The sequence below is a fragment of the Oncorhynchus nerka genome, linkage group LG16, assembly GCF_034236695.1.
Source record: "Oncorhynchus nerka isolate Pitt River linkage group LG16, Oner_Uvic_2.0, whole genome shotgun sequence".
Classification (NCBI taxonomy): Eukaryota; Metazoa; Chordata; class Actinopteri; order Salmoniformes; family Salmonidae; genus Oncorhynchus; species Oncorhynchus nerka.
In genome coordinates, this window is record NC_088411.1 from 18,793,485 (window position 1) to 18,817,199 (window position 23,715).

A 23,715-nucleotide genomic window follows, 5' to 3' on the forward strand; every position below is an offset into this window, starting at 1 on the left:
TCAGCAAGGAAGAAGCCACTGATCCAAAACTGCCATAAAAAAGCCAGACTACGGTTTTGCAAATGCACATGGGGACAAAGATCATACTTTTTGGAGAAACGTCCTTTGGTCTGATGAAACAAAAATGGAACTGTTTGGCCATAATGACCATCGTTATGTTTGGAGGAAAAAGGGGGAGGCTTGCAAGGCGAAGAACACCATCCCAACCGTGAAGCACGGGGGTGGCAGCATCATGTTGTGGAGGTGCTTTGCTGTAGGAGGGACTGGTGCACTTCACAAAATAGATGGCACCATGAGGAGGAAAACTACGTGGATATATTGAAGCAATATCTCAAGACATCAGTCAGGAAGTTAAAGCTTGGTCGCAAATGGGTCTTCCAAATGGACATTGACCCCAAGCATACTTCCAAAGTTGTGGCAAAATGGCTTAAGGACAAAAAAGTCAAGGTATTGGAGTGGCCATCACAAAGCCCTGACCTCAATCCTTTTGAAAATATGTGGGCAGAACTGAAAAAGCATGTGCGAGCAAGGAGGCCTACAAACCTGACTCAGTTACACCAGCTCTGTCACGAGGAATGGGCCAAAACACACCAGCCAGCTGGTCTGCGCATGCTTTGAGGACGCGGCTAGGGATGCCGTCTCGGCCGGCAGCCTTGCGAGGCCACGGAGAAGGAGAGCCCACAGGCTTTGGTAGTGGGCCGTGTCAGTGGCACTGTATTGTCCTCAAAGCGAGCAAAGAAGTTGTTTTATTTGTCTGTTAGCAAGATGTCGATGTCCGCGACTGGGCTGGTTTTCTTTTTGTAATCTGTGATTGACTGTAGACCCTGCCACATACACCTCGTGTTTGAGCCGTTGAATTGCGACTCTGCTTTGTCTCTATACTGACGCTTTGCTTGTTTGATTGCCTTGCGGAGGGAATAGCTGCACTGTTTGTATTCAGTCATGTTTCCAGTCGCCTTGCCATGATTAAAAGCGGTGGTTCGCACTTTCAGTTTTGCATATACACACACATTCATTCAAATAAACACATACAAGAACACACACATACATGTAATAGTGCCAGACATGCACACAAACATATACAGTTGGCATTGCTGTTATGATTTTAATTGTCCTTGATGTCCTTTGTTTTAAATGTATTATTTTGTTTTATATATTTTTTTGCATTGTTGTTTACTTCTGTCTTCCTTCTCTTTAGTTCATTCTCTTGGATGTTGGTGCATTGGGGGGTTCCTGGGGGCGAGGAATGGAATTATTTGTGTTTTTAAATTGATTTTTTCTTGGGGGGGCTGTGGGAGGGGTCTTGAATGGTTGAGGGACAGCTATTGGGGAACTGTGTGTGTGTGTGGGGGGGGGTGTAGTTGTTGAGCAGCTTCACTGCAAGTATATTTTGTATGTTTCGGATATATTCATTAAATAACAAAAATTATGAACTCACAGAGTCAGCGCATACATCAACGTTGTGGTCTGAGGCTATCCGGAACACATCCCAGTCCACGTGATCGAAGCAATCCTAAAGCGTGGAATCTGATTGATCAGACCAGCGTTGGACGGACCTGAGCACGGGCATTTCTGGTTTTAGTTTCTGTCTATAGGCTGGGAGCAACAAAATTGAGTCATGGTCAGATTTGCCAAAGGCAGGGCGGGGAAGGGCTTTCTATGCAGTGGTTAGAGTAGCAATGATCCAGAATGCTAGCAGCCCGTGTCGCGCATTCGATATGCTGATAGAATTTAGGAAGTCTCGTTCTCAGCTTTGTTAAAATACACGGGATATACACGAGTGTGACTATAATCGAAGAGAATTCTCTTGGAAGATAATGCGATCGGCATTTGATTGTAAGGAATTCTAGGTCAGGTGAACAAAAGGACTTAAGTTCCTGTATGTTGTTGTGATTACACCATGAGTCGTTAATCATAAGTCATACATCCCCGCCCTTCTTCTTACCAGAGAGATGGTTGTTTCTGTTGGCTCGATACATGAAGAAACCGGGTGGCTGTACCGACTCTGACAACATATCCCGAGTGAGCCATGTTTCCGTAAAACAGAGAATGTTACAATCTCTGATGTCTCTCTGGAAGGCAACTCGTGCTCTAATTTTGTTCACCTTGTTATCTAGAGATTGGACATTGGCAAGTAATATGCTCGGGAGCGGTGGATGGTGTGCTCGCCTTCTGAGTCTGACCAGTAGGCCGCTCCATTTGCCTCTTGCGGCGACCGCGTTGTTTTGGGTCAGCCTCTGGGATAAGATCCCATGTCCAGGGTGGAGGTCCGAACAAAGGATCCGCTTCTGGAAAGACGTATTCCTGGTCGTAATGTTGGTAAGTTGTCATCGCTTTTATATCCAATAGTTCTTGCATCAAGAAGAGTGCATGCATGCGTGTGTATGTGCAGTGGTGTAAAGTAAAAATACTTTCAAGTACTACTTAAGTAGTTTTTTGGGGTGTGTGTACTTTACTATTTATATTTTTGCCAAATTGTACTTTTACTGCACTACATTCCTGAAGAAAATAATGTACTTTTTACTTCATACATTTTCCACGGCACCCATAGGTACTCGTTACATTTTGACAGGAAAATTGTCCAATTCACACACTTGTCAAGAGAACACCCCTGGTCTGCCTCTGATCTGGTGGACTCACTAAACACAAATGCTTTGTTTGTAAATTATGTCTGAGTGTTGGTGTGTGCGTGCCCCTGGCTATCCATCAATAAAATACATTTTAAAATGGTGCTGTCTGGTTTGCTTAATATAAGGAATTTGTCATGGTTTATACTTAAGTATATTTAAAAACAAATACTTTAAGACTTTTACTCAAGTAAGATTTTACTGGGTGACTTTTACTTGAGTCATTTTCTATTAAAGGTATCTTTACTTTTATGCAATTACCTTTTCCACAACCGTGTGTGTGTGTGTGTGTGTGTGTGTGTGTGATGGGAGGGACCTAGGCTACAGCCAGGGAGTGGGCGGACTCGTCATATCATCATAACAACCTCCTTATAATTTTTCCTCTCTCTTACAACTCTCTGGAGGCAGAAGAGGAGAGAGAGGAGGGTTCTTCGAAAGCAGGGACAAACTACTAATCCAGATTGAATAAACTACGAGCTCCACTAGTGTGTTTGTTGAAAGTCTCTGTATGTGCAATAACAAAAGAAGGTAAAAGAGAGGGAGCGACCTGTTAACGCCGGGAAAAAATCATTCGTTCGTTGTACGGAAGCCCCGTGGACATGGAGCGTTTATGCGGACCAAAGCTCCCGTTCTGGGTAAGTAGGGCTTGTCCGTGGCAGTCAGTAGAGTTCGCGGTTGTGATCACCTCGTGCATATCACAAGGATCTGAAACAAGGCCATTGCCTTGGCCTCAGTGTTTTCTCTGTGTTCCTCACATTAGATATAATAATATTTGTTTCACTTTGTATAGTTGACTATTCTAGCAACGTTTCATGGTTCTTGGGTTTTTAGCCTACAGTTAGAGTATAATAGCCCCATGTTGGCGATTTAAACATGACAACGAGCGCAGCTGAAAAATATATATATTATAAGACAAGGAAATAAATATTCGGTCCTGGAGGCTTTCATCAACTCAACCTGGAGCATACCCAGTAAGCAAAAGTATTTTGAAAATACGTATTTTGCAGACATTTACTTTGGTCTTTGTTTCTAGGGCCAAATGTCAACAGTTTTTTTAATGTCCTATTTAAACAGCAGAATTTAGTTAATATTCCAAGTTTGCTGACACAAACAGAACACTTTAACTACAACAACATTTTCAGTAATGGTTACAGAAATGTTTTACTTCCTATGTAGTTGTTGGTCTACCAGAGTTAAATCCATTGACTGTAAATCAGCCTGAATAAAAACGTCTGTTAAATGACCAAAATGTACAAATGAACACTTGCAAAGCACAGGGGTATTATTTAAATTGGATCCGCCCCCAAACAAGACCAAATTTGAACCAAACATATTTGGACCAATTATAGATGTCTGTTAGGTCCATATCAAGGCCTGTCCAGAGCAGACCAAAAAACGGAATATCAAAATGTAATTGTTACAATGTTGATGAACATGTAACCTACCCTTTTAAATCCATTAATCTCTGTGTGAAACCACACAGTGACCTCAGTCAACCTGACCTTTTTAAAGTTCACAGCGCATGAGCACATTAGGTCAACTGTGCTTGTCTGTTTTGGTATTATACTAGGCACCTGATTTCCCTCACTCTGGTGCGTATTCCACAAAAATGCCTTGTTTACGAGGTCACGAGAGGTGAAGACCTCAAGTATTTGTGCTGCCTGACTTTGCTTGGTCTAGGTTACTTAAAAATGTTTGGTAATCCCCCTGAACTCAGGGTCTTAGCTCTCATGGTATGAGAGCAACACATCACTAATAGATCTTCACATTCAAGGACACATCCATCTTACATTTGGTTCCTTAAAATGTTTTGGGTCTTGGCAGTTGGTTGCCAGTGTTCTGCTCCCCAAAGTCAACAGGAGAACAGGCCAACACATTTCTGGTCCAGAGATTGTGGACTTTAGAGGTCTCAGTCAAGGTTAGGACTCTAATACTGTACCTTACAAGTTCAACTAGTTCAACCTAAATACCCCCAGCCTATTTAGACTCTTTATTGGTCTGTGTGTGTCTGACAGGCAGTGGCATTGACGTTTCTTGGACTACTGTGCTGAGGGACAGTTTTTTGCATATGTTGGTAATGCTCCAAAAGGCCATTTTGAAATACCTTGATTGCCTCTTTCACACAACTCAATTCATTATACCCATCAGCTGGGTTATGCTTTATAGGAGTAAGAGAGAGAGAGGCAGACTTTTGTTTATTATCTACTTCACTTGCTTTGGCCATGTTAACATGCCAATAAAGCCCTTGAATTGAATTGACGGACAGGGAGAAGGAGAGTGAAAGCGGGATGGGGTTGGCTGGGAAGTGAGAGAGAGGGATTTAGAGAACATGATTTCGGGCCTCGATCACACATACAGCATCATTGCGTTTAAGTACACCAGATGTACATTCATTTCCAATGGAACGCTGCGTTTGCCTTGCAGCATTGCAGAGCGTTCAGTGTGGTGCATACAGGGCATTTGGGAAGTATTCAGACCCCTTCACCTTTTCCCAATTTTGTTGCTTTACAGCCTTGTTCTAAAATGGATTCAATTGTTTTTTCCCCTCATCAATCTACACACAATACCCCATAATGACAAATTAAACGGGTTAAGACATTTTTGCAAATGTATTAAAAATAAAAAACAGATACTTTATTTACATACGTATTCACACCCTTTGCTACGTTACTCGAAATGAGCTCAGGCGCATCCTGTTCCCATTGATCATCCTTGAGATGTTTCTACAACTTGATGGAATTTACCACAGGGGGACTCCAATTAATTGGACATGATTTGGAAAGGCACACACCTGACAGTGCAAGTCAGAGCAAAAACCAAGCCACGAGGTCTAAGAAAATCCTGTCTCTGAGCTCTACGGACAATTATGTCAAGGCACAGATCTGGGGAAGTGTACCAAAAAAGGTCAGCAGCATTGAATGTCCCCAAGAACACAGTGGCCTCCATCATTCTTAAATGGAAGAAGTTTGGAACCACCAAGACTCGGGCAGGATCTGGACAACCAGTCAAACTGAAAATTCGGTGGAGAGGGGCCTTCTTTAGCCACTCAGTAAAAGGCACATGAAAGCCCGCTTTTTTTGCACACATATCCAGATGATGCTGTGTACCGTTTTGCCCGATAACGCTGTAGGTGTGTTTGAGGCGTTAGATTAACACAGAAGCACACAGGGCATATAATGTTCCCCCTGTCCCGCGCCCCTCCCCTTAGCTTCCTTCTCTCGGCTTTCTCTGCTCTCACTCTCTATCGATCTCAGATCTTAGATGGAGTCCTACAGAGTGTGTAGCATGTGGCATGTGCTCATCATATCAATGATGTTTTCAGCAAACAAACAAGTATGATGTCTGACCAGAGTATGTCTTTCTCTCCCACCACTCTCCCGTTCTCTCTCTCTCTCTTTTGTGTGTGTGTGTGTGTGTGTGTGTGTGTGTGTGTGTGTGTAAAGTCAATATACAGTATGTTACCTCCTTTTTTTCAGTAGACTAACCTAGTTCTTAAGAAACCTTATGCTGTGAGAATAGACAGACGGAGAGGAAAGAAAGAGAAATAGAGTGCATGTGTGTGAGAGGGAGATCTGAAGGGCTTTAGTGCAGTAGTGGCTAAGGCCTAATTTGAAACGAGTTCAAGGTGGTTTTAGGCTCGTAGGCTAGGAAGGATTACAGTAATGTCTTTGACACAGGAGGACAGCGTGTAACTCCACCCCTAAAGCTTTATTTTACAGATGCGCAGTCTGGTTTCAGTTTTTCACCACTTTAATTCCCTATATACTGCAACAGGTGTACTGTTGACATGCGGTAAAGCTAATCCTTTGGTTCACTCCTGTCACAAATCGTAAAATTGTGAGCGTTAAAGTAACTGTCCAGTGAAAATCTCACTTTTAAAAGTTAATATTTTGTTAATTCATACACAGATCATTTGTTGACTCATCCTATACTTGTATTTGAGGGAAAACTTTTTAAAACCCATTTCAAACATACCGTTAAAAAAGTTTGCCATTTCCTCAGGAAGATGATGTGGATGAGCTGGCAGATCAGCGGTATACTCACATTAATATTTTTAATGACCGGTATACGCCCACACCATTCCAACCAGGGTTTTGACTGGCAACATTTTAATTTACCGGAAATTTACCGAACAGATATGCATTGGGTATGTAACCTGATCAAATCAAATTTCACATACACATGGTTAGCAGATGTTAACGTGAGTGTAGCGAAATGCTTGATGCAAATGTTCATTCCATAATGCAGTTAGCGAGTGGTTTCATGTGACAGAGATTAAAATATCCGTTAGATCTCCTCTTTCTACATTTCTATTAGGCAAATTTGAAGCAAGGTAAGGCCTCGTGTATGTATTAAAACGTCCAGGTTTCAAACAATTAATTATGCGTTTCAAAATGCATACTTCCTCCAGCTCATTGGGGCGGCAGGTAGCCAAGTGTTTAGAGCGTTAGACTTGTAACCGAAAGATTGCAAGATCGAATCCCTGAGCTGACAAGGTAAAAATCTGTCATTCTGCCCCTGAACAAGGCAGTTAACCCACTGTTCCTAGGCTGTCATTGAAAATAAGAATTTGTTCTTAACTGACTTGCCTAGTTAAATAAAGGTAAAACTTTAAAAAATGTAATTAAATTACAAAGTGTTCTGGGACGTGTTGATGAAACCTGCCTTCCATCGCGGTTTGATGCCGTGTTCAGAACAACAGGGAACTCGGAAATCTGACTTCTCTATTTTTGGGGGGACAAAAGACAGCCATTACCGGCTCACGGAAACCCTGATTCCAACACAGAAAATCTGCGTTTTAACATAAGTGTTGGGGAAGCTTTTCTGAAAATATAGTTTACCAAGCTACCAATTACTTCACACTTTAAGTAAGCTCTACTAAAGTTACCCTTAAGAAAAATACAGTTTACTAAAGTAACTTTGAAAAAGTAGTTCACAACATCCATACGTTTTTGGAAGGATAACAATTTCACTCGTATTGTAATTAAAGGCCCAATGCTGTCACATTTTATATACACTGCTCAAAAAAATAAAGGGAACACTAGAATAACACATCCTAGATCTGAATGAATGAAATATTCTTATTAAATACTTTTTTCTTTACGCAGTTGAATGTGCTGACAACAAAATCACACATATTATCAATGGAAATCAAATTTATCAACCCATGGAGGTCTGGATTTGGAGTCACACTCAAAATTAAAGTGGAAAACCACACTACAGGCTGATCCAACTTTGATGTAATGTCCTTAAAACAAGTCAAAAGGAGGCTCAGTAGTGTGTGTGGCCTCCACGTGCCTGTATGACCTCCCTACAACGCCTGGGCATGCTCCTGATGAGGTGGCGGATGGTCTCCTGAGGGATCTCCCAAACCCGGACTAAAGCATCCGCCAACTCCTGGACAGTCTGTGGTGCAATGTGGCGTTGGTGGATGGAGCGAGACATGATGTCCCAGATGTGCTCAATTGGATTCAGGTCTGGGGAACGGGCGGCACTCATCCATTTCGTCAGGTATAGCAAGACTGCTGGTCTATTAGGATTATGTATAACGCAATCTTACTGTAATCTTTTGTAATTCTAAAGTGACCCAATTATTCAGTCCTGACTGGCAATTTGTAGTTGTTGAGTTATTGAATAAATATTGTGTCATGAAGGGCCAGTTTCTGGTTTTTAGTCCATAAATAGAGGCTTAATCTGTGTACAGGAAACCGTCCCGAAGAGTACACCATGGACACCTTACTTTGATAAAAATATTTTGTCAAGGATGCATCTTGTCATGTAGACACCGTCTTTGGTTAATTAATGACCAGTGAAACATCCATGGTTGTGTCCAGTAAACCTGGCCTTTATTACACAATGGGGACCAAGAGGTAATATTTCTATCGCTAGGACCCTGTTAATGTTGCTCACATCTATATTTTATTTGTGTTATTTTCATTAATTAATTCATCCATCGTTTCTGTCTTGTGAGGAAGTCAAGCACTGATAATAAAGCACTGATAATAAACTAACAAAGGATGTTTTCTAGAAAGGAAATCAGCCCTGTGCTGGATTAGCTCAATGACTCATCTAATAACTGCCAGCTCCATGCTCCTAACCTTTCCCTTACGTACGGATCTTATTATTATTCAGTCACTGTATGTAATGTAAGTGTGCTATTTTTCCTTTGTCATCTATTGATGTCCAAACGCTAATGTTGTCTATAATTATATTTTCACATTTATTTCCTATTGTTGAGAAATGTCGGCTTTTCAGTCTTGCTGTTTCTGTAACTTTTTTACCCCCTCAGTTTACACTTCCTCACCGTGGCTTATTTTCTTTCCTCAATAGCAATGTTTTCTGAACTCTTGAGATTCTGCTGATCTGGAAAAACCTCAGGAAATGAGATTCGCTGACTGTACGGTCATACTCATACCTCCAGAATGACCACAGTTTCACTGGGGCATCTTCTCATGAAAATCAATATGAAACACACTTACATATGTTTTACTATCCTTGTGGGGACCAAACAGTTGATCCCTATTCAGAATGCTATTTTCCCTAACCCTAAGTCTAACCCTAATTGCCCTTCTAGCAGTTGTGCCTCTTCTCCACGACCCCTACTGCATGCCTGCCGCCAGCTCTCAGACCCAAAACATACAAACAGGCAGCATGGCGACAGGCACTTCCTCTTTTATCAGGGCCTATGTATAGTGGTCCTCCTTAGACATACAGTTGAAGTCGGAAGTTTACTTACACCTTAGCCAAATACATTTAAACTCAGTTTTTCACTATTCCTGACATTTAATCAGAGTAAAAATTCCCTGTCTCAGGTCAGTTAGGATCACCACTTTATTTTAAGAATGTGAAATGTCAGAATAACAGTAGAGTGATTTATTTCCGTTTTTATTTATTTCGTCACATTCCCAGTGGGTCCGAAGTTTTCATAAACTCAATTAATATTTGGTAGCATTGCCTTTAAATTGTTTAACTTGGGTCAAACGTTTCGGGTAGCCTTCCACAAGCTTCCCACAATAAGTTGGGTGAATTTTGGCCCATTCCTCCTGACAGAGCTGTCAGGAGTCAGGTTTGTAGGCCTCCTTGCTCGCATATTCTTTTTCAGTTCTGCCCACAAATTTTCTATAGGATTTAGGTCAGGACTTTACGATGACCACTCCAATACCTTGACTTTGTTGTCCTTAAGCCATTTTGCCACAACCTTGGAAGTATGCTTGGGGTCAATGTCCATTTGGAAGAACCATTTGCGACCAAGCTTTAACTTCCTGACATTTTTTTAAATGATCGAATTTATAAACTAAACTAAAGATGTCTTGAGATGTTGCTTCAATATATCCACATAATTTTCCTCCCTCATGATGCCATCTGTTTTGTGAAGTGCACCACAACATGATGCTGCCACCCCCCGTGCTTCACGGTTGGGATGGTGTTCTAAGTCATGCAAGCATCCCCCTTTTTCCTCCAAACATAACGATGGTCATTAAAACAAAAAAGTACAATCTTTGTCCCCATGTGCAGTTGCAAACCGTAGTCTGGCTTTTTTATGGAGGTTTTGGAGCAGTTGCTTCTTCCTTGCTGAGCGGCCTTTCGGCCTTTCATGTCGATATAGGACTCGTTTTACTGTGGATATAAATACTTTTGTACCTGTTTCCTCCAGCATCTTCACAAGTTCCTTTGCTATTGTTCTGTGATTGATTTGCACTTTTTGCACAAAAGTATGTTCATCTCTCGGAGACAGAACGCGTCTCCTTCCTGAGTGGTATGACGGCTGCATGGTCCCATGGTGTTTACTTGCGTACTATTGTTTGTACAGATGAACGTGGTACCTTCAGGCGTTTGGAAATTGCTCCCAAGGATGAACCAGACTTGTGGAGGTCTACCATTTTTTTCCTGAGGTCTTAGCTGATTCCTTTTGATTTTCCCATGATGTCAAACAAAGAGGCACGGAGTATGAAGGTAGGCCTTGAAATACATCCACAGGTACACCTCCAACTGACTCAAATGATGTCAATTAGCCTATCCGAAGCTTCTAATGCCATGACATAATTTTCTGGAATTTTCCAAGCTGTTTTAAAGGCATAGTCAACTTAGTGTATGTGAACTTCTGACCCACTGGAATTGTGATACAGTGAATTAATTATAAGTGAAATATTCTGTATGTAAACAATTATTTGAGAATTACTTGTGTCATGCACAAAGTAGATGTCCTAACCGACTTGCCAAAACTATAGTTTGTTAACAAGAAATTTGTGGAGTGGTTGAAAAACGAGTTTCAATATCTCCAACCTAAGTGTAAACTTCCGACTTCAACTGTAGATCATGGATCAATTTACCCTAGCCAAGTCTTACCCTTAACCATTAAGGGATGGAATGTAAAACTGACCTTAGGTCAGTGTCTACGGGCAACTCCCGGTACAGTAGTTAATAGCCCATTTCCCCAGCAGAGAGCTCTCTGGTCTAACACGGAACAGATGGTGCCATTAACATTTATTTACAACCTCAGACTATTTCATAACATCCAGCTTCCACTTTTTCAGATGAATGACTTCAGACGAATTCTGTAAGGAACCAGAGTACCACATCCATTGGCGTGTTCTACTTTAAGTAGAAAAGTGAGCTTTAAAGACACAATTCAACATTCTTTGATTCTAAACTCTGAAAAACATAATCTGTGAACTCCACCTGACCGTGGTTGTCAGTGTTTACGGTGTAGTGCTAACCATCTGGTAGGGCTTACAGAACCCCCCACACAACACATCTGATTAACAAAACGTCTCCGATTTACTTACTATCTGGTTATAATGTAGGGAGGGGGGAGCGTGAGTATAGTCTGTACAGACATGCTGGCTCCTTTTAATAACTTTTATGCCAACGTTAAGTTCATACACCAATCATTATGTTCATGCAACATCATACAAAGTAATTAGATGCCTATTGTTCATAACGTATGTTGAATGCTCATTAGATGCTGTAGAGACAATCCCTCTGATTGACAGAACTCATAAGGGGCACATTTAACTTGAGTCGAGACCGAGATGCCGATTAACAAGGCAGCGTATTGCTGTACTTCACGTCAGATTCCAATCACACACATATCAGACAAATCAATGCTTTCTTCCAATGCCAACAAAACAAATACACTGAGTGTACAAAACATGGTATTTGCACGAGACTGACCAGGTGAGTCCAGGTGATAGCTTATTGATTTCACTTGTTAAATCCACTTCAATCAGTGTAGAAGAAGGGGAGGAGACGGGTTAAAGAAGGGTTTTTAAACCTTGACACAATTGAGACATGGATTGTGTGACATCCAGAGGGTGAATGGGCAAGACAAGAGATTTAAGTGGCTTTGAACAGGGTGGTATTGTTCTGAGGGCAAAATGAGAGCAAATCAATATTAGGAATGTGTTCCTAATGTTTTTTGTACACTCTGTGTAGATAGCTCATTACTTTTCGAAGCATCATGGGGAAATTGCACACTTACCATAACCACTGATTAAACTTGACACCCAGAACCAAATCAGCTACTGTTAAAGGGACATTTCTAAATTGTTCCACTTCATATTCGTCATCTCCAACTCCACCCCAACATCGACATCGTGAAAATGGCTTGTTTCTATATTTCGTAGTAAAAAAGATAGAGGAAGATAAGTGTTTCCATTCCAATGACATCATCAACCAATTAGTAGGCAGTTAGTGGGCAATGCCTACTCATAATTGGTAGAAGAAATCGGCACGATGCGCACCGATGATGTCATTAGGAACACTTACAGTATCTCCCTCGATCTTTTTTTTTAATACAAAACATAAACGTGCAATTTTCACAATGTTGATGTTTGGGTGGTGGACATGAATATGTAGTTCAAAATTGAAGGCTTTCGTGACAGATTGGCTATTGAGTAACAGTAGGGAACTTGCCACAACTTGACTGCAGGAATTGCCAGGCATTTCACAATATGATATTATCAAAATACTTAAGTGCCTGTACCATATGTATTGCAATTCGATACTGTGATTTTATTGTGATTCGATGTTCCAAAAATATTGCTCACCATTTGTCTGGGGCAGAGGGATAAGAGATAGCTATGAGAAATCATTTTGATCAGTAGCTAGGTTTCCATCCAATTGGTGACCAGATCTTCATTAGGGCTGGACGATATATCAAATTCATTTGATATATTTGAATGGATGTTTTTGCGCGATATTCCAAATACTTGTATCGTAAGAATCAAGTTTTTGTTATTTTTTCTTTTTATGGGCGTTTATGCCCGCTTGTTCTCATGTTCTATTTGTGGTCTCGTCTCCTTCACTCGTCTGCTATGTGCACCTTCCCATTTTACAGCAGAGATCTGTATATATTGAGAGATGCACGTCTCCTCCCTAATAATGGGAGTCCTTGTCCCAAAGGCGGGAAGACGGGCAATGAGTTTACGTCCAAAATTATCCCATAGAAACGCATTGGCCTTATATCTTGGACAGATTTGAGCTCTTTTAGATCTTTCGTCTCTTCCTCTATGGTTTACACACACACCAGGCCCCTGCCTCTCTCGCCAACAAAGTTGAGAGAGATCACATCTTCCTCTCTGACGAGTGGTTTCAACTCGCTGTTTGTATTTGAGGTTTGAGCCAACAGAATCGGTCAAATGGACACAAACACATTGAGACATTATTTTACTGTAATGGAGGAGAAGTTAACCTTTCCAACGATACCCTTTTATGTGTCAACTACTCAAATTGCACACAGAGCAGAGACACTACTAAAACAAGAGTATCAATGAACATTGATACACAGTTTATCGCTCAGGGCATTGGGATACCACGTACTGCTAGCAGCATTTTAACCAAATACTGTTAGACTAGCTGTCTAGTTTGTGTTTTATAAATGTGCAATAAGCATAAAACACAATTGTATAAGGAATTGGCAACTTGTTTTCAATTGGCAACTGATTTCAACATCTGAACAAAGTGGACAGGCTAACATGCTTTTCAAACAGTCGTAGACAGACAGAAGGGTGTGTTCATAACAATTCAACTGTTCAACCTTGTTAGCTAGAAAATACTGTAGATCCAAGTTGGCTAAACTTGAAATATAAAGATTAACTGGCTAATCACTAGCACATGGGCTTGAGAGATTGTTGATGAAACCTGTGTTAATTTTCTATAGCCTAATGCCTGCTACAAGAAGTTATCATTAGTGAATGTGCATTATGCATGGTTCTAGTTAAATTTATAAGACAAAATGGCATTTTCATAGACAGACTGCCAGATCAGCGATTATTGCAACAAAAGAAATGCAGGTGAAACCTATTTGGATAAAATCATTGAATTATTAGTGGGTCTTATGGTTGTGGGATGCTTATATTAAGCCTAGGTGTAACTTCACAAGCCCTGAATTCATTAGATCATTGCTGGCTGTTTGAAATGCAGTGTATGTGACCTTTAATTGTACAACAATGCTTATTTAGAGAGAACATTAAAAAAAAGAGATACACTACATGGCCAAATTAATCTGGACACCTGCTTGTCGAACATCTCATTCCAAAATCATGGGCATGAATATGGAGTTGGTCCCCCCTTTGCTGCTATATCAGCCTCCACTCTTCTGGGAAGGCTTTCCATTAGATGTTAGAACATTGCTGAGGAGACTTGCTTCCATTCAGACACGCGCATTAGTGAGGTCGGGCACTGAAGGTTGAGGGATTAGCCCTGGTTCGCAGTCGGCGGTCCAATCCCAAAGGTGTTTGATTGGGTTGAGGTTAAGCCTCTGTGCAGGCCTGTCAAGTTCTTCCACACTGATCTCAACAAACCCTTTCTGTGTGGATCTCGCTTTGCTCACGGGGGCATTGTCATGCTGAAACAGGAAAGAGCCTTCCCCCAAACTGTTGCCACAAAGTTGGAAGCACACAATCGTTTAGAATGTCATTGTATGCTGTAGAGTTAATATTTCCCTTCACTGGAACAAAGGGGCCGAGCCCGAACCATGAAAAACAGGCCCAGACCATTATTCCTCAGGTAGCGTTCTCCTGGCATCTGCCAAACTCAGATTTGTCCATCGAACTGCCAGATGGTGAAGGGGGATTCATCACTCCAGAGAACGCGTTTCCAATGCTCCAGAGTCCAATGATGGCAAGCTTTACACCACTCCAGCCGACGCTTGGCATTGCGCATGGTGATCTTAGGTTTGTGTGCGGCTGCTCGGCCATGTAAACCCATTTCATGAAGCTCCGAACGATCAGTTCTTGTGCTGATGTTGCTTTCAGAGGCAGTTTGGAACTCTGTAGCGAGTGTTGTTACTGAGGACAGACAATTTGTTACCCGCTTCAGCACTCGCGGTCTCGTTCTGTGAGCTTGTGTGACCTTCTACTTCGCGGCTGAGCTGTTGTTGCTCCTAGACGTTTCCACTTCACAATAACAGCACTTACAGTTGACAGGGCAGCTCTAGCAGGGCAGAAATTTGAACTGACTTGTTGGAAAAGTACCATCCTATGATGGTGCCATGATGAAAGTCACTGATCTCTTCATTAAGGCCATTCTACTGCCAATGTTTCTCTATGGTGATTGCATAGCTGTGTGCTCGATTTGATACACCTGTCAGCAACGGGTGTGGCTGAAATAGCTGAATCCACTAAATTGTCTCCACATACTTTTGTGTGTGTATATCCTGAATCGCACATGTTTCACATTTTTTAAAAGATATTTAGTCCATGTCGCTCAGCCCTAATCTTAATGCGGATTTTAGAATATGCGCATGATGAAAATATGCACATTTTTGCTTAAGTTTTCATGTACTGAATAAAAATCTAAAGTTCAATGTTTTTCCATCACATTTTCAAATATAGTAATACTTTTGTCACAACTGTTGAATTAAATATAGCATGTGCCTACTCAGGTTTTGGCACGTACACTCCCAAAGTTGGTCCTAGGGCCCCCAATGGAGCACGTTTTGGTTTTGCCCTAACGCTACACAGAGGATTCAAATAGTCAAAGCTTGAGGATGAGTTGGATGTTTGAATCAGCTATCAATTTTGAGCTCTTTTCAAATAACTGTGGTTGTGTCCTGAAATGTATTTTCCACTTCATAGATGTGAAAAAGCTACTCATGATATGTGGTCTCATTCAGGATGTTCACATGAGAAGCACACTGCTCAGTGATCATAGCTATTTCTTCTGGGCTTATATAGTATGCTTAACTTATTTTGTCATGTTTTGAAGATTGTGGTGTCATTGTGAGGTTCAAATACATTTTATCTCTCCATGAAACACCTTTAGTGTACTTATCAAAGGCCCATTATCAGTGTACAGAGGCCCATTATCAGCAACCATCACTTCTGTGTTCCGATGGTGCGTTGAGTTAGCCTTTTTAAAATGATCAACTTCGATTAGCTAACTCAACGTGCCATTGGAACACAGGAGTGATGGTTGCTGATAATGGGCCTCTGTACGCCTATGTAGATATTCCATTAAAAATCTGCCGTTTCCAGCTACAATAGTAATTTACAACATTAACCATGTCTACCCTGTATTTCTGATCAATTTGATGTTATTTTAATGGACAAAAAAATGAGCTTTTCTTTAAAAAACAAGGACATTTCTAAGTGACACCCAAACTTTTGAGAGTGTGTGTGTGTGTGTGTGTGTGTGTGTGTGTGTGTGTGTTACTCCGCAAGCATTTCACAACAAACTCAACACCTGTTGTATTTGGCAATATTTTTTAACCTTTTATTTTACTAGGCAAGTCAGTTAAGAACAAATTCTCATATACAATGACGGCCTAGCCCCGGCCTAACCCGGATGACGCTGGGACAATTGTGCACCGCCCTATGTGGGGTTTTGATTTGGTGTTGAAACCACACAGTGAATATCGGAGATAAAAGCTTTGGGAGATAAGTTTCACATTCCATTTAGATGGCTTGTGTGTTTAGATTTTAAAGTTGAAATCCATTAGTTCTGGAATGCCCTGTACTTTCCAGTCATGGGCCCAAGAGAGAACAGAATACTCATTCATATATTCCTTCCTTTCTAGTACTAGTCTACTGTATCTCTATTCATCATCCCATGACACGATTAACCTGTTGGGGACAAATTAACTACAAATATAACATCTTAATTTGATCACTCTGTTGTCACAGAGAATTTTCCTGCACAACATTAAATGCAAATTGTAGTGTATTTGAGGTTCAAAGTCTTCTAAAGTTTTAAAGTAACTGTCCAGTCAAAATCTCACTTCAAAAGTTCATATTTGGTTAATTCATACCAAAATAATGCTATTGACTCATTCTATACTCATATTTGTGGCCAAAACATAAATAGAACCCCCCCCTCCCACGGTATACGCCCACACCATTCTGTTGTTGGGGTACGCCAACACCATTCCACACAGAAGAGGGGGGGGGGGGGGGGGCAAATCTGTCATCAGCATCTAGGAGACGAGTCCTTCCCCAAACTATTCAGTAAAATTGCATTCTGTCTCTGTCATTCAGTTAAGCCTGTACTTGATTGAACTTTTTTTTATTTTATTCAATGGAAAGAACTATTACACTCATGGGTAAATTATAGGTCATATTTCATAGAAATCTGGAAACACTGGACAGTCCATAGATACAGAACAAAAAGACTGAACGACTGGGTCGTGTCTCTGGCAACAGATAGCATGAACGACCAGCCAGCTTGGGTACCAAACCTAGATTTGTGTCGGGACTATATCTTGTGGAAGGAAGAAATGGTATGAATAAATTCATCAAAATAATGTTTTTAATGAAAACATGTCAACCATTATTTGAATATGTTGGTAACCCGTTGTATATAAGTGATAATGCCCTCAAAGCCGGTGTTTGGAGGATATATTGGCATGGTTTACTGGCCCTCGACTTCAGCTCGGGCCTAATAACACCTGTGCCAATATCCTCCAAACAGCGGCTTCTCGGGCATTATCACTTAAATAATCCACATAATCTTTCACATTTGCTGTTGCTGCAGGATTATTTTACCCATCTCTCTCACGTTTGAGATATTTAGCAGATTCTCTTGTCCAGAGTGACTTACAATAGTGAGTGCATACTACTCTTATCTGTTTCCACCCATTCTAGCCATTTGGGAGATGAGACTCGTGCTCCGTAAAAAGCAATTCTAACCGCTACCCTTTTTTCCTCCCTATCTCCTTTGCTTTACTTGTCAGCCCATGATTTATTTGCATACACTGCCTTTGCAATGCAAAATTATCAATCATGCTCACAGAGGGTGTTCCATACATTAATTTCACTGGAGGGGGATGGGAGAAAATAAGCTAGTTTATAGACTCACCATGACACTGCCAAGCTATAACTCTTGACATTGTGATGTGTTGATGTCAAAGGACTATTAATGTTAATTACTACACAAAAATGTAAAGAGTTTGATTCCAGAAATGGTCCCAATGATATAGTGAGTAACAATGACCGGCCAAACATTTGCATTCATTCTCAAACCAGCCTCGTCACTGGCATCAAAGAAAGGTGACCTTCCTTGGACAAACAGCTAATTATTTACATAATTCAGTATCACCCCCATAATGTAATATTTGTTCTCCTGGACAGGGACGCTAAAGTCATTAGCAGAGCGATGGCTGCTAGCTACCTCCCTCAAACTGGTTAACACAACCCAGCAGGCCTGATTTTTAGATGCAAAACATACAGTAAATACTGACTAGTGCTGCTAACCATCCGCCATCTGTACTGAAGGTTGATGAGACAGGCAGACTCTACAGAAAGGAATGGCTGGTGTGTATCACACACGGACCAGCCAGTTACACACCGCAAACCTACCATCCAATCATAGCTTCTACTCTACACACCACAATCTACCATCTAATCATAGCTTCTACTCTACACACCACAACCTACCATCCAATCATAGCTTCTACTCTACACACCACAACCTACCATCCAATCATAGCTTCTACTCTACTCACCACAATCTACCATCCAATCATAGCTTCTACTCTACACACCACAACCTACCCACAGACCTGGGCATTGTTCTCATCACGTAGAGTGGAAAGGCGAAGGCCATGCTTTGTGACTCGCTGAGAGCAAAGTCAATGCGTTTTTTGTTTTCTAATGCTCAGGGTGTGTGACTGTTCCCTAGTGTCATATTTATTTGAGCCACTGTAGTGATGCAGCTAAATAATGACCACACTGGGGAGGCGCCTAGCCTGATGCAACATACCACGTGGTACAATGGAAAACTAGTAACCTGGTTATACAGAGTTTGGGTTGTTAGCCAGGCTAGGGGGCAAACCTTCACTTTATTTAGTCACACTTCATTCAGTTCAGTCCCTTTTTGATTTACACAACCATACTGTGTATTCCCGTGTCCCGTCACACTAATATGATTCAGTCATGATGCTTTGCTCTTTCATCCTGGCCATTAAGCAGATGGGCCAAATGTAAAGGCCAGTCATTCTATGTATAACTATAGGCCTACTGAAGACCAAAGTGCCACCTCTGTTGTTGTCAACTGATTTATACTGGTTTAATTGGAAGGAATGGTATGGTTCTAACATGTGTCTAACTGTATGTGAGTTCTTTGGCTTTAAAAGGGCATCTGAACAAATTAACCTTAATCAAGTCTGGCAACGTGAATATGTACAAATAAATGATGTCTTGCTTATCATATTCACACATTTTTATAAATGTAGCTGTATAGCTGTGGTCTCACATTATCCATGTTGTTCTGAAGACTATTAGGAGGACACCTGGGATGTTTATGCACGTACATTACAGACATGGAAACTGACAGATGGGATGGATCAGCCCCCCCACATCATACAGACACACGGCATGCACACACGTCCACACATACTCCCCTGATGGGTGCCGACAGGCATAAACATGGGCAGCTGTGTTTATCTAGCCAAGTATCTGGGGTTGGGCCTCTTCTACTCTGTTCCACCACTGCCTGGTCCGGTCCTTAAAAGCACATTCACCACTGGCCGCCTGCCACACTGCCGATATGACGTTTGATACAATATGCTTTCCCCTCATGCCATTGAGATATGGCTGCATCCTTTAGCTATTCATGGTAAATACTTCCATAGATACTCTCACTGGCTTTTGGGATTGTTATCGGGCCTCACAAAACTGGTAGCACTTTAGTTGTGTTAGTGCCATGAAGGCATTATAGCACTGTCATAAGACTGTCATAGCAGCTGTCATTAGGAGTTATAACAGCTAATGTCTGTTTATGAGTATGATGACTTACCGGGTCCGGTAACTTTACTGGGAAATAACCTTATTTGCGTACTGTACATATGCTAACCTGGAATATTATCTATTCTCTTTTGATCCCTAAAATGATTTAAAAGAAGTATGCCCTAACATAAATGTAACTAGCAGTCATTTCTCTTCATTAGGAGTCCCTGGCTTGCTCTCCAGTCTCACTGGCTGGCTAAATGAAAGCTCCAGTGCAGTCATAAATGAGATGGTCCTGTGTTTTGTAAATATTTCCACACTACTGTATGAGGTTGGAATTATATTGTTAAAACGACAATGCCATTTTAGTGTAAGAGCTGTTTGTAATTTCAGCCAGTCTTTTCAGTCTGTTTTGGTGGGATGGCGTTTTGGTCTGCCTGGTATCATCAGGCGGTAAATTAGTTAATACACCAATAAGAAAGAGTTCCAAACCTCTCTGCCAATAATAGCTAGTTTTCAGTTCTCCCCTCCTACTCAGACCACTCCGACAGTCCTATCAAATTCTTGCTTGAGAAATGGCTCTTTGCTCAGAAGCTATTTTGATATTGAGCCGCATTGGACCTTTAACTTAGCTTTATTGATGTAGAATGGAGAAAACTACGACCATAAGCTATAAATATATGCTAAATGGCATATACACAGAGTATACCAAACATTAGGAACACCTTCCTAATAATGAGTTGCACCCCCATGGACTCTATAAGGTGTTGAATGCGTTCCACAGGGATGCTGGTCCATGTTGATTCCAATGCTTCCCACCGTTGTGTCAAGTTGGCTGGATGGCCTTTTGGGTGGTGGACCGTTCTTGATACACACAAACTCTTGACACAGACCGGTGCACCTGGCACCTACTACCATACCCCGTTCTAAGGCACTTAAATATTTTGTCTTGCCCATTCAGCCTCTGAATGGCACACATACACAATCCATGTCTGAATTGTGTCATTGTTTAAAAATCATTCTTTAGCCTGTCTCCTCCCCTTAATCTACATTTACTGAAGTGGATTTAACTAGTGACATCAATAAGGGATCAGACTGACCAGGTGAAAGCTATGTCATGGAAAGATCAAATAACATGTATTAGTCACATGCACCGAATACAACAGGTGTAGACCTTAGTGAAATGCTTACGTACGAGCCCCAAGCCAACAATGCAGTTTAAAAAAAATATGGATAAGAAAAAAAAGTAACACTTAGTTAAAGAGCAGCAGTAAAATAACAATAGCGAGACTATATACAGAGGGGTACTGGTACAGAGTCAATGTGCGGGGGCACCGGTTAGTTGAGGTAATATGTACATGTAGGTAGAGTTATTAAAGTGACGATGCATAGATGATAACAACAGAGAGTAGCAGTGGTGTAAAACGGGAGGCAATGCAAATAGTCTGGGTAGCCATTTGATTAGGTGTTCAGAAGTCTTATGGCTTGGGGGTAGAAGCTGTTCATAAGCCTCATTGACCTAGACTTGTCGCTCCGGTACTGCTTGCCGTGCGGTAGCAGAGAGAACAATCTATGACTAGGGTGGATGGAGTCTGACAATTTTTAGGGCCTTCCTCGGACACCGCCTGGTATAGAGGTCCTGGATTGCAGGAAGCTTGGCCCCTGTGATGTACTGGGACGCACGCACTCCCCTCTGTAGCGCCTTGCGGTCGGAGGCCGAGCAGTTGCCATACCAGGCAGTGATACAACCAGTCAGGATGCTCTCAATGGGGCAGCTGTAGAACCTTTTGAGGATCTGAGGACCCATGCTAAATCTTTTCAGTCTCCTTAGGGGGAATAGGTTTTGTTATGCCCTCTTCACGACTGTCTTAGTGTGCTTGGACCATGTTGGTGATGTGGACACCAAGGAACTTGAAGCTCTCAACCTGCTCCACTGTAGCCCCGTCGATGAGAATAGGGGTGTGCTCGGTCCTCTTTTTCCTTTAGTCCACAGTCATCTCCTTTTGTCCTACCACTGTTGTGTCATCGGCAACTTAATGGAGTTGGACTTGTGCCTGGCCTTGTAGTCATGAGTGAACAAGGAGTACAGGAGGGGACTGAGTTGATCCTGTGTTGAGGATCAGCATGGTGGATGTGTTGTTCCCTGCCCTTACTCCTGGGGATGGCCCATTAGGAAGTCCAGGATCCAGTTGCAGAGGGAAGTGTTTAGTCCCAGGGTCCTTAGCTTATTGATGGGCTTTGATAGCACTATGGTGTTGAACGCTGAGTTGTAGTCAATGAATAGCATTCTCACATAGGTGCTCCTTTTGTCCAGGTGGGAAAGGGCAGTGTGGCGTGTAATAGAGATTGCGTCATCTGTGGATCTGTTTGGGCGGTATGCAAATTTGAGTGGGTCTAGGGTTTCTGGGATAATGGTGTTAATGTGAGCCATGGCCAGCCTTTCAAAGTCTTACTCACATCGGCTGCGGAGAGCATGATCACACAGTCTTCCAGAACAGCTGGTGCCCTCATGCATGTATGTTTCAGTGTTATTTGCCTCGAAGCGAGCATAGAAGTAGTTTAGCTCGTCTGGCAGGCTCGTGTCACTGGGCAGCTCTCGGCTGTGCTTCCCTTTTGTAGTCTGTAATGGTTTGCAAGCACTGCCACATCTGACGAGCGTCAGAGCCTGCGTAGTACGATTCGATTTTAGTCCTGTAGTGATGCTTTGCCTGTTTCATGGTTCGTCAGCTGGCATAGCAGGATTTCTTATAAGCTTCCGAGTTTCGCTCCTTGAAAGCGGCAGCTCTAGCCTTTAGCTCAGTGCGGATGTTGCCTGTAATCCATGGCTTCTGGTTGGGGTATGTACGTACTGTCACTGTGGGGACGATGTTATCAATGCACTTATGAATGAAGCCAATGACTGATGTGTACTTGAATGGTTTCGGAGGAATCCCGGAACATATTCCAATCGGTGATAGCAAAACAGTCATGTAGCGTAGCATCTGCTTCATCTGATCATTTTTTTATTGATCTGGTCACTGGTGCCCCCTGCTTTAATTTTTGCTTGTAAGCAGGAATCAGGAGGATAGAATTATGGTCATAGTTGCCAAATAGAGGGCAAGGGAGAGCTGTGTGTGGAGTAAATGTGATCCAGAGTTTTCTCTCTCTGGTTGCACATTTAACATGTTGATAGAAATGTGGATTTAAGTTTCCCTGCATTACAGTCCCCATCTACTAGGAGCGCCGCCTCTGGGTGAGCATTTTCTTGTTTGCTTATGGCAAAATACAGCTCATTCAATGCTGTCTTAGTGCCAGCCTCTGACTGTGATGGTACGTAAAACAGCTATGAAAAATACTGAAACTCTCTAGGTAGATTGTGTGGTCTACATTTTATCATGAGATACTCTATCTCAGGTCGAGCAATAGCTCGAGACTTCCTTAGATATCGTGCACCAGCTGTTATTTATAAAAATACATAGTCCACCGCCCCTTGTCTTACCAGACGCTGCTGTTCTGTCCTGCCTGTGCAGTGTATAACCAGCCAGCTGTATGTTGATAGTGTCGTCATTCAGCCACGACTCTGTGAAGGATAAGATATTACAGTTTTGAATGTCCCGTTAGTATTTAATCTTCTGCGTAGGTCATCGATTTATTCTCCAAAGATTGCACGTTTGCTACCAGAATGGAAGGAAGTGGGGGTTAATTCAATCGCATACAAATTCTCAGAATGCAGCCTGCCCTCTGGCCCCTTTTTCTCCACCTCCTCTTCACGCAAATCACAGGGATCTGGGCCTGTTCCCGATAAGCAATATATCGTTCGCGTCGGGCTCGTCAGACTCGTTAAAGGGGGGAAAAGAGGATTCTGCCAGTCCGTGGTGAGTAATCGCAGGCCCGATGTCCAGAAGTTATTTTTGGTCATAACAGACGGTAGCGGCAACATTATG

The 23,715-nt window shown here is 41.9% G+C and overlaps 1 protein-coding gene across 2 annotated transcripts in view; it reads left to right on the forward strand.

Annotated features, from left to right (window-relative positions):
- Positions 1-3,013: 3,013 nt before the first annotated feature.
- Positions 3,014-23,715, forward strand: part of abcc3 (ATP-binding cassette, sub-family C (CFTR/MRP), member 3) — a 55,639-nt gene continuing 34,937 nt past the window's right edge. For both annotated transcript variants that reach the window (XM_029684952.2, XM_029684951.2), the window contains exon 1: positions 3,014-3,262. In XM_029684952.2, coding sequence (XP_029540812.1) covers positions 3,227-3,262 — 36 coding nt within the window. In that variant the 5' untranslated portion in view covers positions 3,014-3,226. The remainder of the gene's footprint in view (positions 3,263-23,715) is intronic.